The 12,217-nt window shown below is 50.1% G+C and overlaps 2 protein-coding genes across 2 annotated transcripts in view; one reads left to right on the top strand and one right to left on the bottom strand.

The window, feature by feature from the left end:
- The window catches only part of GAMT (guanidinoacetate N-methyltransferase), a 218,826-nt gene that overhangs the window by 108,061 nt on the left and 98,548 nt on the right, over window positions 1-12,217 (top strand). The window lies entirely within an intron of this gene.
- APC2 (APC regulator of WNT signaling pathway 2) overlaps window positions 1-12,217 on the bottom strand; it is a 56,724-nt gene that overhangs the window by 32,386 nt on the left and 12,121 nt on the right. The window contains exons 2-4 of the mRNA XM_083720131.1: window positions 2,913-3,071; window positions 1,526-1,616; window positions 362-551 (exon numbers count right to left, since the gene is read on the bottom strand). Coding sequence (XP_083576257.1) covers window positions 362-551; window positions 1,526-1,616; window positions 2,913-3,053 — 422 coding nt within the window. The 5' untranslated portion in view covers window positions 3,054-3,071. The remainder of the gene's footprint in view (window positions 1-361; window positions 552-1,525; window positions 1,617-2,912; window positions 3,072-12,217) is intronic.

Raw genomic sequence — 12,217 nt, forward strand, 5'->3', positions numbered from 1 at the left:
TTTACCTTCCTGCCGGAGCGGTACCTATTTATCTACTTGCACTTTCGAACTGCTAGGTTGGCAGGAGCAGGGACCGAGCGATGGGAGCTCACCCCATCGCAGGGATTCAAACCGCCGACCTTCTGATTGGCAAGTCCTAGGCTCAGTGGTTTAACCCACAACACCACCCGCGTCCCTAAAACCACAAAATGCATAATAAAAAAATATAAACAACCCTCCCCCTGCTCAATGGCAAGGTTATGATCTCAAAAGGGGAGGTTGGTTCAGACCGCATTAGTGGATGGGGAAAAAAAGAGAAATTAACTGAGACAGGGGCGCTTTGGCTTGCTGACTCCAATGGTGACCTCATCGCCGCCCTCACCTCTCTCTGTCGAGCTCCTCCAGCAGTCGGATCGTGGCCCGGCTGAGGTCCCCCATGCTGTCCTTTCTCTGTAGGGAGCCTGGGTGAGCAGGGCTGCCTTCGGGACTGTGATCCTGGCTTATAGGTTCGGGGAGAAGAGCCGGCGGGTGGAATTTGAGGTTGTACAAACTGCTGATGTCCATCTGCAGGGCTGGAGCAAAAGGTAAAGGGAAAGGACCTCTGGAAGGTTAAGTCTGGTCAAAGGCGACTCTGGGGTTGCGGCGCTCATCTCGCTTTCAGGCCAAGGGAGCCGGCGTTTGTCCGCAGACAGCTTTCCGGGTCATGTGGCCAGCAGGACTGAACCACTTCTGGCGCATGACGCAAACCAGAGCGCATGGGAACTCAGTTTACCTTCCTGCCGCAGCGGTACCTATTTATCTACTTGCGCCGGTGTGCTTTCGAACTGCTAGGTTGGCAGGAGCTGGGATGGAGTAACGGGAGCTCATTCCGTCGCAGGGATTCGAACCGCCAACCTTCCAATCGGCAAGTCCAAGAGGCTCAGTGCAGAAGAGGGGGTGACGGTCACTATTTATCCATTTCTATTGAATGCAAAGCCTGACCTTTTTTCTTACAAAGGCCAACACACAAGCCAACAGACTAGAAGCCTGATTTAAAGGTAAAGGGACCCCTGACCATTAGGTCCAGTCGTGGCCGACTCTGGGGTTGCGACGCTCATCTCGCTTTACTGGCTGAGGGAGCCGGCGTACAGCTTCCGGATCATGTGGCCAGCAGAACTAAGCCACTTCTGGCGAACCAGGGCAGCGCACGGAAACGCCGTTTACCTTCCCGCCGGAGCGGTACCTATTTATCTACTTGCACTTTGACGTGCTTTCGAACTGCTAGGTTGGCAGGAGCAGGGACCGAGCAACGGGAGCTCACCCCATCATTGCGGGGATTCGAACCGCCAACCTTCTGATTGGCAAGCCCTAGGCCCTGTGGTTTAGACCACAGCGCCACCCGCTTCCCAAGGCATAAATAAATTATTATTATTATTATTAAATGGAGAGGTGAGCTGTGGAGGGAACCCACCGCCTGGGCTAATCGTTGTTTTAGGGACCCTGATTGGGAGCGAAACCCACCCCAAAATGAACAAAGATCTGCTCTTGGATTGTGACTTCCACCCACCTTTCAGTTGGTCCAGGACTTCCATCTGACCCGACGAAACCATCATCTTGGCCTCCTGTTCCAGTTTTCCCTGGAGGTGCTTCAAGACTTCCTGGAACGGATAAAAAATGGGAGAGACAGAAAATGGACTGAATTGCAAAGAGGTGGAGCAAACGTTCTTTCATATGTGGTGGACCGGGTAAAAGAGTTTTGGGAAATAATTCATAATGAATTGAAGAAAATGTTTCCCAAAAGGAACCAGAGTCCTTTTTGTTGGGGATGATTCAGGCGGAAATTCCCAGGTGTCCATCTTTCCCAGCGAGAATCTGCTCCTTTCCTTACAATAAAGAAGGAGGAGGAGGAGGAGGAGGAGGAGGAGGAGGAGGAGGAGGAGGAGAGGAAGAAGAAGAAGAGGAGGAGGAGGAGGAGGAGTAGTAGTTTGGATTTGATATCCCGCTTTAAAGGTAAAGGTAAAGGTACCCCTGCCCGTACGGGCCAGTCTTGACAGACTCTGGGGTTGTGCGCCCATCTCACTTAAGAGGCCAGGGGCCAGCGCTGTCCGGAGACACTTCCGGGTCACGTGGCCAGCGTGACATCGCTGCTCTGGCGAGCCAGAGCTGCACACGGAAACGCCGTTTACCTTCCCGCTGGTAAGCGGTCCCTATTTATCTACTTGCACCCGGAGGTGCTTTCGAACTGCTAGGTTGGCAGGCGCTGGGACCGAGCAGCGGGAGCGCACCCCGCCACAGGGATTCGAACCGCCGACCTTTCGATTGGCAAGTCCTAGGCGCTGAGGCTTTAACCCACAGCGCCACCTGCGTCCCTGATATCCCGCTTTATCACTGCCCAAAGGAGTCTCAAAGCGGCTCACATTCTCCTTTCCCTTCCTCCCCCACAAGAAACACTCTGTGAGGTGAGTGGGGCTGAGAGACTTCAGAGAAGTGTGACTGGCCCAAGTTCACCCAGCAGCTGCAGGTGGAGGAGCAGGGAAGTGAACCCGGTTCCCCAGATTACGAGACTACCGCTCTTAACCTCTACACCACACTGGCTCTCCCACACTGGCTCTATTTAATTCAGGTCAATAAAGCAAGATTCTAGTCCTCATTGACCTGAATTAAATAGAAACAGGAATCTGTCCATCTTTCTCAGCGAGATCTGCTCCTTTCCTTACAATAAAGCAAGATCCTAGTCCTCATCGTTCTGAATTAAATAGGAATAGGATCTGAATTGAACAGGAATCTCTCCATCTATCTCAGGATTGGACCTGGACTGGACCATTTGCATGCCAGGCAGATGTCTTACCCGCGAGCTCCTCTCCTCTCTTTAAAATAAATCAAGATTCTAGCCCTCATTGATCTGAGGCTGACGGCTGTTGCTAATACACTGAACACAAGCCTCCCTTTCTCACCTTCATATCCGAAGTCTCATTTTCCAGCTTGGACAGGTGGTTAGAGTTGTCCTCTAGCTCCCTTCGAAGGTGTGTGTTCTCTGTCTTCAAGGCCTCCACCTGCCGGACCAGCTGGTCGTAGGAAGCGATGGACGTCGACATCTTCAGCTCCTCCGTAAACTGCAGAGGGGCAGAAAGGGACGAGTGAGGGGGCTTTGCTATCGTGCACCGGGAATAATAATAATAATAATAATAATAATAATAATAATAATAATTTATTATTTATACCCCACCCATCTGGCTGAGTTTCCCCAGCCACTCTGGGCAGCTCCCAATCAAGTGTTAAAAACAATACAGCATCAAATATTAAAAACTTCCCTAAACAGGGCTGCCTTCAGATGTCTTTTAAAGAGAAGATAGCTGCTTATATCCTTCACATCTGAAGGGAGGGCGTTCCACAGGGCGGGCGCCAACACCGAGAAGGCCCTCTGCCTGGTTCCCTGTAACCTCACTTCTCACAATGAGGGGACCGCCAGAAGGCCCTCGGGAGATGGACCCCGGTGTCCAGGCTGGACGATGGGGGTGGAGACGCTCCTTCAGGTATACTGGGCCGAGGCCATTAAGGGATTTAAAGGTCAGCACCAACACTTTGAGTTGTGCTCAGAAACATCCTGGGAGCCAATGTATGTCTTTCAGGACGGGTGTTATATGGTCTTGACGGCCGCTCCCAGTCACCAGTCTAGCTGCCGCATTCTGGATTAATTGCGGTTTCCGGGTCACCTTCAAAGGTAGCCCCACGGAGAGCGCATGGCAGTAGTCCAAGCGAGAGATAACCAGAGCATGCACCACTCTGGCCAGACAGTCTGCGGGCAGGGAGGGTCTCATCCTGCATACCAGATGGAGCTGCCCTGGACACAGAACTGACCTGCGCCTCCATGGACAGCTGTGAGTCCAAAATGACTCCCAGGCTGCGCACCCGGTCCTTCGGGGGCACAGTCACCCCTGAAACCTGGCAAGCATCTCAGAAACCTGGCAAGCATCTCCGCGATTCCCTACGGCCCTTTCATCGCGACGGGCCTAACTCTGATAACAAGTGCTGGGAAGGCGAGCCACAAAATCAGACTTTTGGAAGAGACACCCAAGGGCTAAACATTGTCACTCATCGTGCACAAACCCTCTTGGAATAATAATAATAATAATAATAATAATAATAATAATAATAATAATAATAATAATAATAATTTGTTATTTATACCCCGCCCACCTGGCTGGGTTTCCCCAGCCACTCTGAACGGATCCCAACAGAATATTAAAAAAGCGATAAAACATCAAACGTTGAAAACTTCCCTAAACAGGGCTGCCTTCAGATGTCTTCTAAAAGTCAGATAGTTGCTTATTTCCTTGACATCTGATGGGTGGGTGCCACCACCGAGAAGGCCTGAGATACCATGTGCTCCCCTCGCCTGGTTTAGTCGGCCACTGGAAGCAGTTTCCCGGGATTGTGGCTGCTTCCGGGAGCCCCCCCACCAGAGGCACTGCCCCTCCCCTTACACCTGAGGCAGGGCTGGGAAGACCCCCTACCCAAATCTGTCAGTCAAATGGTTAAATGGTCGGCCACACTGATTAACAGCACAAGATTCCTATTTGCTTCTTGCTCAGAACCGTGAGGACTAGTGTCTTGGGTTCTATTTGTGGGGAGGAGACCCCGCCTCATTTGAAGAGCAACTGACTTGCCTTCAGGAGGGCCCAGGGGTGACCCCCTCCCCACCGTATCAGAGCAGCCAGATGGACCGTGGGTCTGACTCAAAGTGGGGCAGCGCCCCGTTTTCTCTATAGGGAGCCCCTGTCTTCATAGGCAGGGCGAACCCCTAACTCCCCGAGGGTCTGAGACCCATCATCTCCCCTCACCTACAAATATAACCCAGTGACTGTTTGTTGCAAGCTGGTCGGCCGTAGGCTCACCCATCTCGGACCCAGAGTCCCAAGCACAAGACTTAGGGGTGGCCCCCTGGCGATGCCAAAGACACACAGAGACGCAGAACCCACTCCTCCCCTCGTGTCCAGCCCAGTTCTTTCTCTTCCTCGCCACTCCCTCCCTTCGCTAATCTCTGGAGACAGAGGTTAATTGGGACAGGGAAGGTACGAGAAGAGAGACAGAGTCTATGCAATAATTTGCACCCAGTCTGCCGGGCTGAATCCTGCAAGCTGCATGCACAATCTTTTTGTTGTTTAGTCCTGTCCGACTCTTTGTGACCCCCTGGACCAGAGCACGCCAGGCACTCCTGTCTTCCACTGCCTCCCGCAGTTTGGTCAAACTCATGTTTGTCCCACCATCTCGTCCTCTGTCGTCCCCTTCTCCTTGTGCCCTCCATCTTTCCCAACATCAGGGTCTTTTCCAGGGAGTCTTCTCTTCTCCTGAGGTGGCCAAAGTCTTGGAGCCTCAGCTTCAGGATCTGTCCTTCCAGTGAGCACTCAGGGCTGATTTCCTTCAGAATGGAGAGGTCGGATCTTCTTGCAGTCCATGGGACTCTCAAGAGTCTCCTCCAGCACCAGAATTCAAAAGCATCCATTCTTCGGCAATCAGCCTTCTTTATGGTCCAGCTCTCACTTCCACACATCACTACTGGGGAAACCAGAGCTTTAACTATACGGACCTTTGTTGGCAAGGAGATGCCTCTGCTTTTTGTTTTATAAATCTATTTGAAAATTACAGGCATGTTCTCCCAACCTGGAGATTTAAGCTTACTCCCTGCCATCACCTGGAGACCAGGTTAGCGCAGGTAGGTTCGCAAACCCCTCACCTGCTCTCTTCTCCCTTTTTCTAAATCGGCATCCCCACAGATCATTGGCCACAGTCGTTTTTTACAAAGAACGGAGCCCCCTTTTGTCTCTTTCTGGCCCACCCTGCCACCACCCAACTCGGTCTTCCTTTCATCCCTTTGTCTCCCTGCCTCTCTCAGAGTGGACTTCGTTCCGCTGCCTTCTCTTTCTTTCTCTCCCCATTTCTGGGGGCTCCTCGCTGCTTTTGTGGCCTCCCCACCGCCCCCCTTTTTTCTCCATCTTCCCCACAACTCTTTCTTCCCCACAAGCACACCTGGGGTCTCTTGGAACACCCCCCTTCCCCCCCCAAATCTCCCCGAGGTTATTCTTACGGAAAAGGAGAATCAGGGAGAACATCAATTGGAAGAAACAGAGACAATGAAGACCCCTTACTCACATAACGCCAGCCGGGTCCCCGTGGGACCCCAACCTCTGACCTCAGGCTGTCAATTCCTGTGAATTCCTCCACTCCTCGGTTCCACAGCCCCCTTGGGGGTCTTCTCAGGGGTTCCTGTGGGTTTGGGGTCCCCGCAGGCATGCAACATCCCCATTTTTTCTTAAGGAAAGAAATTGTTTTAGACGGAGGGCATTATCCGTGGTTTAAATGCGAGGGGAGATACAGGAGAGCTGTTTGTCTCCGTCGTGGGGTCCTCGCCTGCCTGTGACAAGTCACGTGGTGGTGTATTGAACCAAATAGCTGTGAGAAGAACACCCCCCCCCCCGGTTTCTCCAATTGCCACCCCACAATCTCAGCACAAACCATACAAGGCAGGGCCGATTTGCCCAGCTGAGCTCCTTCCATCGCTTTCAGAGCGTGTCAATAGCACAGGCGTTTCGGCTCCTGGATGGATAACGATCTATTATAATTACAATGATGTAACTCGTATACAGAGTTAGATCACGCAGCATCCGTCCAGGCCTTTAGATCTGGAGTTTGCTTCCTAGCCTTACTGGGAAACAGTGGCGTAGCAGGGAGCTGGGGACCCGGGCGCAAAATTCGGAGAGGAGCAACCAGGCATCCCAGGCTACACCGCTGTCTATTTTCAGAGGAAAGTCCTGGATTTATAGAAGCTGTCCCAGTTTCTGGTTTGATCCCGCAACGTCCTGTATTTCCTTAAAGGTAAAGCGACCCCTGACTGTTAGGTCCAGTTGTGGCCGACTCTGGGGTTTCAGCGCTCATCTCGCTTTATTGGCTGAGGGAGCCGGTGTACAGCTTCCGGGTCATGTGGCCAGCAGGACTAAGCCGCTTCTGGTGAACCAGCGCAGCGCACGGAAACGCCGTTTACCTTCCCGCTGGAGCGGTACCTATTTATCTACTTGCGCTGGCGTGCTTTCGAACTGCTAGGTTGGCAGGAGCAGGGACCGAGCAACGGGAGCTCACCCCGTTGTCGCGGGAATTGAACCGCCGACCTTCTGATCAGCAAGTCCTAGGCTCTGTTGTTTAACTCACAGCGCCACCCACATCCCTTAGGACGTCCCTCTTTTCATTGGGGAAATGTTGGAGGGGATGGAATTACGCAACCCCAGAGCCAAGGTTCTACAACCTTTAGAAGACATACAGTTAATTGGGATATGCAGAAGATATTAAAAATGAATTTAAGAAACCACGGAAAGAAGGGGAAGGAACTCAAGCTTTGAAACGTCAGGATGGTTGCGAAATGTATAAATCTGAAGAAGCATTGTTAAAAATAAATAAATCAGAAACCGGGGTGGCGTCTGTGAATCTGAGACTGTCCTTGGAAAACAGGGACCGAATTGTTGGCCTTCCTCAGAGCAGGCCCGTCGGGAATGAATGCCTCAGGCTCCTTCGTTTCAATGGATCTACTCTGAGGAGGACACAGCTAGGAGATGGCCCTCGCTGTCAACAGAGTCCAGATTGTGGGCCTTTTCCCCCCGGGCAGCGACGACGATTTATCTGTGTGAGGATTTCTGAGGGCGAAGGGAGCTGAAGCGAAGGCTGTGGCAGCTGCTCTCCGCAAACCAGCGGCCGGGGTGGGGATCTGCGGCTGCCCACCTCGCGTCTCTAAACCCACAGATCCATGTGCTTCTGCCCAGGGCCCAGCCAGCACATGGCAGCGCTGTCACATGCGTGTGTGGGCATCAGAAGCTAATTCTCCCGAGCTGAGCTACACACACGTTTGAGCACGTGCTCCTAGAGGGAAATCTCAGGACCACCTCATGCCTGGTCCATCGAGCCCCATGCTGTCTGCACTGGCTGGTAGCAGCTGTCCAGAGTTTTGCACGGGGGGGGGGCATCCCCAACCCTACTTGGAGACGCCAGGAATCTAACCTGCCACCTTCCGCACGGATGGAGGCCTTGGCCCCCAGCGACGGCCCTTCCCGCACAAGTTAAGTCGCTAGTCCTCAAGGAGAACTGTCCTCAAGAAGTTAAGTCGCTAGTCCTCAAGAACCACCGTCGCATGAGAAAGTCTATAAAGAAAAACTTTTATTTTGGGAATTAGTGTAAAATTAATGAATATTAGGGAAAATGTTGGAATGAAACTGTCTGGCTTTAGTAGAAATGATATAAGGAGTTATGTATAAATAAGCATTAAGCTTTAAGTTTTAAGGTATTTTACGGTAAGATAAGGTTAAATAAAGTAAGGCAAATTGAATAACAGAATATGGTGAAAGATGGAAAGGATTTGCTGAGTTAATTAATAGATTAGACTGTCAAGATAAATTATTCAATAAAAATTGGAAAAGATGGAAAGAATTTGCTGAAATAACTAAATACAAAAAGGGAGGTGTGAGGAGGTCAAGGAAACAAGCAAATGAAAGATAAAGATATGTAATATGGGATTTGTATTTTTCTTTTTTTTTCTTTGTTGTTGTGTTGTTGTATTGGTTTTTATGTATTTCTTCTTCTTTTTTTCTTCTCTTTTTTGTAATCTTGAAACTCTTAATAAATATCAATTAAAAAAAAAAGAACCACCGTTGCATGACTGATAGCAAGTGAGATGGGAAAACGACTGTGTGGAATAGACTGTGTGGAAACAAGAATATTAACTAAAGAATTTGCTTTTTAGAAGACATGGAAAGGAAATGAAAGGCTCTCTAAGATGACGCACTTAACTTATGAGACAGACTAAGTTGCGACCTCAGCTTAGACCTCAAGGACCGCCTCTTTCCATCTGAACCAACCCGGACCCTGAGATCATCTTCGAAGGCCCTCCTTCGTGTGCCTCCTCCACGAGAGGTCCAGAGGGTGGCAACACGAGAACGGGGCCTTCTCTGCAGTGGCCCCCCGTCTGTGGAATGCTCTCCACAGGGAAGTTCGCCTGGTGCCTTCATTATACAGGCAAAAACGTTCCTTTTTAACCAGGCCTTTGGTTGCTCTGATTTACATCCTATTCCCTTTTAAAATGTGTTTTTTTTGGGGGGGAGGCTACTGGGTTGTTGTTTTTATTTTTACTATGCATTCTGTAGTTTGATATCTTGATTTTATTCTGTGAACTGCTCTGAGACCCCCAGGTATAGGATAATAATAATAATAATAATAATAATAATAATAATAATAATATTGTTTAGTCGTTTAGTCGTGTCCGCCTCTTCGTGACCCCCTGGACCAGAGCACGCCAGGCCCTCCTGTCTTCCACTGCCTCCCGCGGTTTGGTCAAACTCATGCTGGGAGCTTCAAGAACACTGTCCAGCCATCTCGTCCTCTGTCGTCCCCTTCTCCTTCTGCCCTCCATCTTTCCCAACATCAGGGTCTTTATGGTCCAGCCTTCTTTATGGTCCAGCTCTCACTTCCATACATCACTACTGGGAAAACCATAGCTTTAAATATATGGACCTTTGTTGGCAAGGTGATGTCTCTGCTTTTAAAGACGCTGTCTAGGTTTGTCATTGCTTTTCTCCCAAGAAGCAGGCGTCTTTTAATTTCGTGGCTGCTGTCACCATCTGCGGTGATCCTGGAGCCCAAGAAAGTAAAATCTCTCACTGCCTCCATTTCTTCCCCTTCTATTTGCCAGGAGGTGATGGGCCCAGTGCTATTATTATTATTATTATTATTATTATTATTATTATTAGGTGCCTCTGCCCCAGATTTCCAGGTGTATCTCACTGAGCCCAAGTGCTGCGATTCCACCTTCTCAAATGAAGCCTTTCTGTTTAAGACCAGGCCCTTCTTCACACCGGGACGGCTGCAAACAGAGCCTGTAGCTGTTTTCTCTCTGTCCTGAGCACCGGCCATTCCAAGATAGACTGCGCTGGCACACAGAGGCTCCCCTGAGCCCCTTGCGCTACCTTGACAGACTTCTCCTCCTTGAATCTGACCAACCCTTAAGAAACAAAGGGAGCAGGTGAGAGAAAGGAGACGGCTAGGCCCGATTTGAAGAATCCTCGGTCCAGTATATCTGAAGGAGCATCTCCACCCCCATCGTTCTACCCGGACACTGAGGGCCTTCTGGCAGTTCCCTCACTGCAAGAAGCCAAGTTACAGGGAACCAGTCAGAGGGCCTTCTCGGCGGTGGCACCCTCCCTGTGGAATGCCCTCCCGTCAGATGTCAAAGAGAACAACTACCAGACTTTTAGAAGACATCTGAAGGCAGCCCTGTTTAGGGAAGCTTTTAATGCTTGATGTATTACAGTATTTTAATATTTTTTTGGAAGCCACCCAGAGTGGCTGGGGAAACCCAGCCAGATGGACGTGGTATAAATAAATTTATTATTATTATTATTATTATTATTATTATTATTATTATTATTATTTATTATCATCATCATCATCATCATCATCATCATCCCATGCACCTGATTTCAGGGAGCCCAGAGAGGGAGAGAACAGTGAGAGAGAGGCGGAGATGTCCGAAAGAGAGGTGGGAAAAACAGAGAGGCGAAAAGGCACATGTTTGCCCCTGGAATCTTGTGACGATGAGTTCCGCAGGTCTTCGTTCCACCTGCCACTGTACCGGTTTGCCAACCAATCACCCACACATCGTGGCATTAGGAGACACAAGGGGGAAACCACACACATCTCCTCTCTTCCCACTCTCTCAATTGCTCATCAGCCTCCTCCGCAAACATCTCGCTCTAACCACGTCATCCTCCCTCAAAGTGGCAAAAAAAAAAACTGCTCTAAAAAGACGTTGTTGAGCCACAGATGTCATTCTCCTCGGCCAATAGGCTATGATGGCCTCTGGGGGGGGGGGGGTTCTTACGTGGCTCAAGAGTATCTCGAATTGAAGGATCGGGTCGGAAGGGACCCCATTCCATGGAGGCGCAGGCCAATTCTGTGTCCAGGGCAGCTGCCTACCAGCTCTATTTGGTATGCAGGATGAGACCCACCCTGCCGGCAGACTGTCTGGCCAGAGTGGTGCATGCTCTGGTTGTCTCCCGCTTGGACTACTGCAATGCGCTCTACGTGGGGCTACCATTGAAGGTGACCCAGAAACTACAACTAATCCATAATGTGGCAGCTAGACTGGGGACTGGGAGTGGCCGCCGAGACCACATAACACCAGTCTTGAAAGACGTACATTGGCTCCCAGGACGTTTCTGAGCACAATTCAAAGTGTTGGTGTTGACCTTGAAAGCCTTAAATGGCCCCAGTCCAGTATACCTGAAGGAGCGTCTCCATCCCCATCGTTCAGCCCAGACACCGGGGTCCATCTCCCAAGGGCCTTCTGGCAGTTCCCTCCCTGCGAGAAGTGAGGTTTCAGGGAACCAGGCACAGGGCCTTCTCGGTAGTGGCGCCCACCCATCAGATGTCAAAGAGATAAACAGCTACCTGACATTCAGAAGACATCTGAAGGCAGCCCTGTTCAGGGAAGTTTTTAATGTGTGACATCTTAGTGTATTTTTGGTCTTTGTTGGAAGCCGCCCAGAGTGGCCAGATGGGTGGGGTACAAATAAATTATTATTATTATTATTATTATTATTATTATTATTATTATTATTATCTCTAGCCCAACCCCTGCAATGCAATTTGATCCCTGACAGGGATCGAACCTGCAACCTTTCCGTTATCAGCACCGAACTCTAACCATGGGTTGCACCAATGCCTGGGAAACGAGACCTTATAAACAAAACCGAAACCCTTTTGGTTTGTTTGTTTGTTTTTTTGCAGGTGGTCGCCCTCCAGCAACCTCAAATCGCCCCCGGGGAGCAGTTTTTCAGAATCACCTGGGGTCACCACCTACTTATTCCAGAACCACGTACCACGGTGAAGCCCCCTCCCCTTCTTTAAATGCACTGTGCTTTCATTTTTTTCAGGGGGGGTGGTTGGGTGAGTGGAATTTGCCCTTTTAAAATCAGAGAGAGAGAGAAAGAGAGGAGTTGGGGAGGGGGCTGGGAGGTCTCAAAATAAATAAATAACCTTTCCTTTCCTTTCGTTCCTTCCCCGCCCCCATGGAGACAAAAGGCTAGCTACCTTTCTTCAAAGCCTCATTCATCTTGCATTGGAAAGAGAGTCCCTAGTGACTTGTCCCATACAGTGAATAAATCACAGAGAAATGTTTTTTTTTTTAAAGGGGGGGGGAGAGATGGGGAGGAAAGCAACAGAG

This window comes from Podarcis gaigeae (assembly GCF_964106915.1).
Source record: "Podarcis gaigeae genome assembly, chromosome: 18".
Classification (NCBI taxonomy): domain Eukaryota; kingdom Metazoa; phylum Chordata; class Lepidosauria; order Squamata; family Lacertidae; genus Podarcis; species Podarcis gaigeae.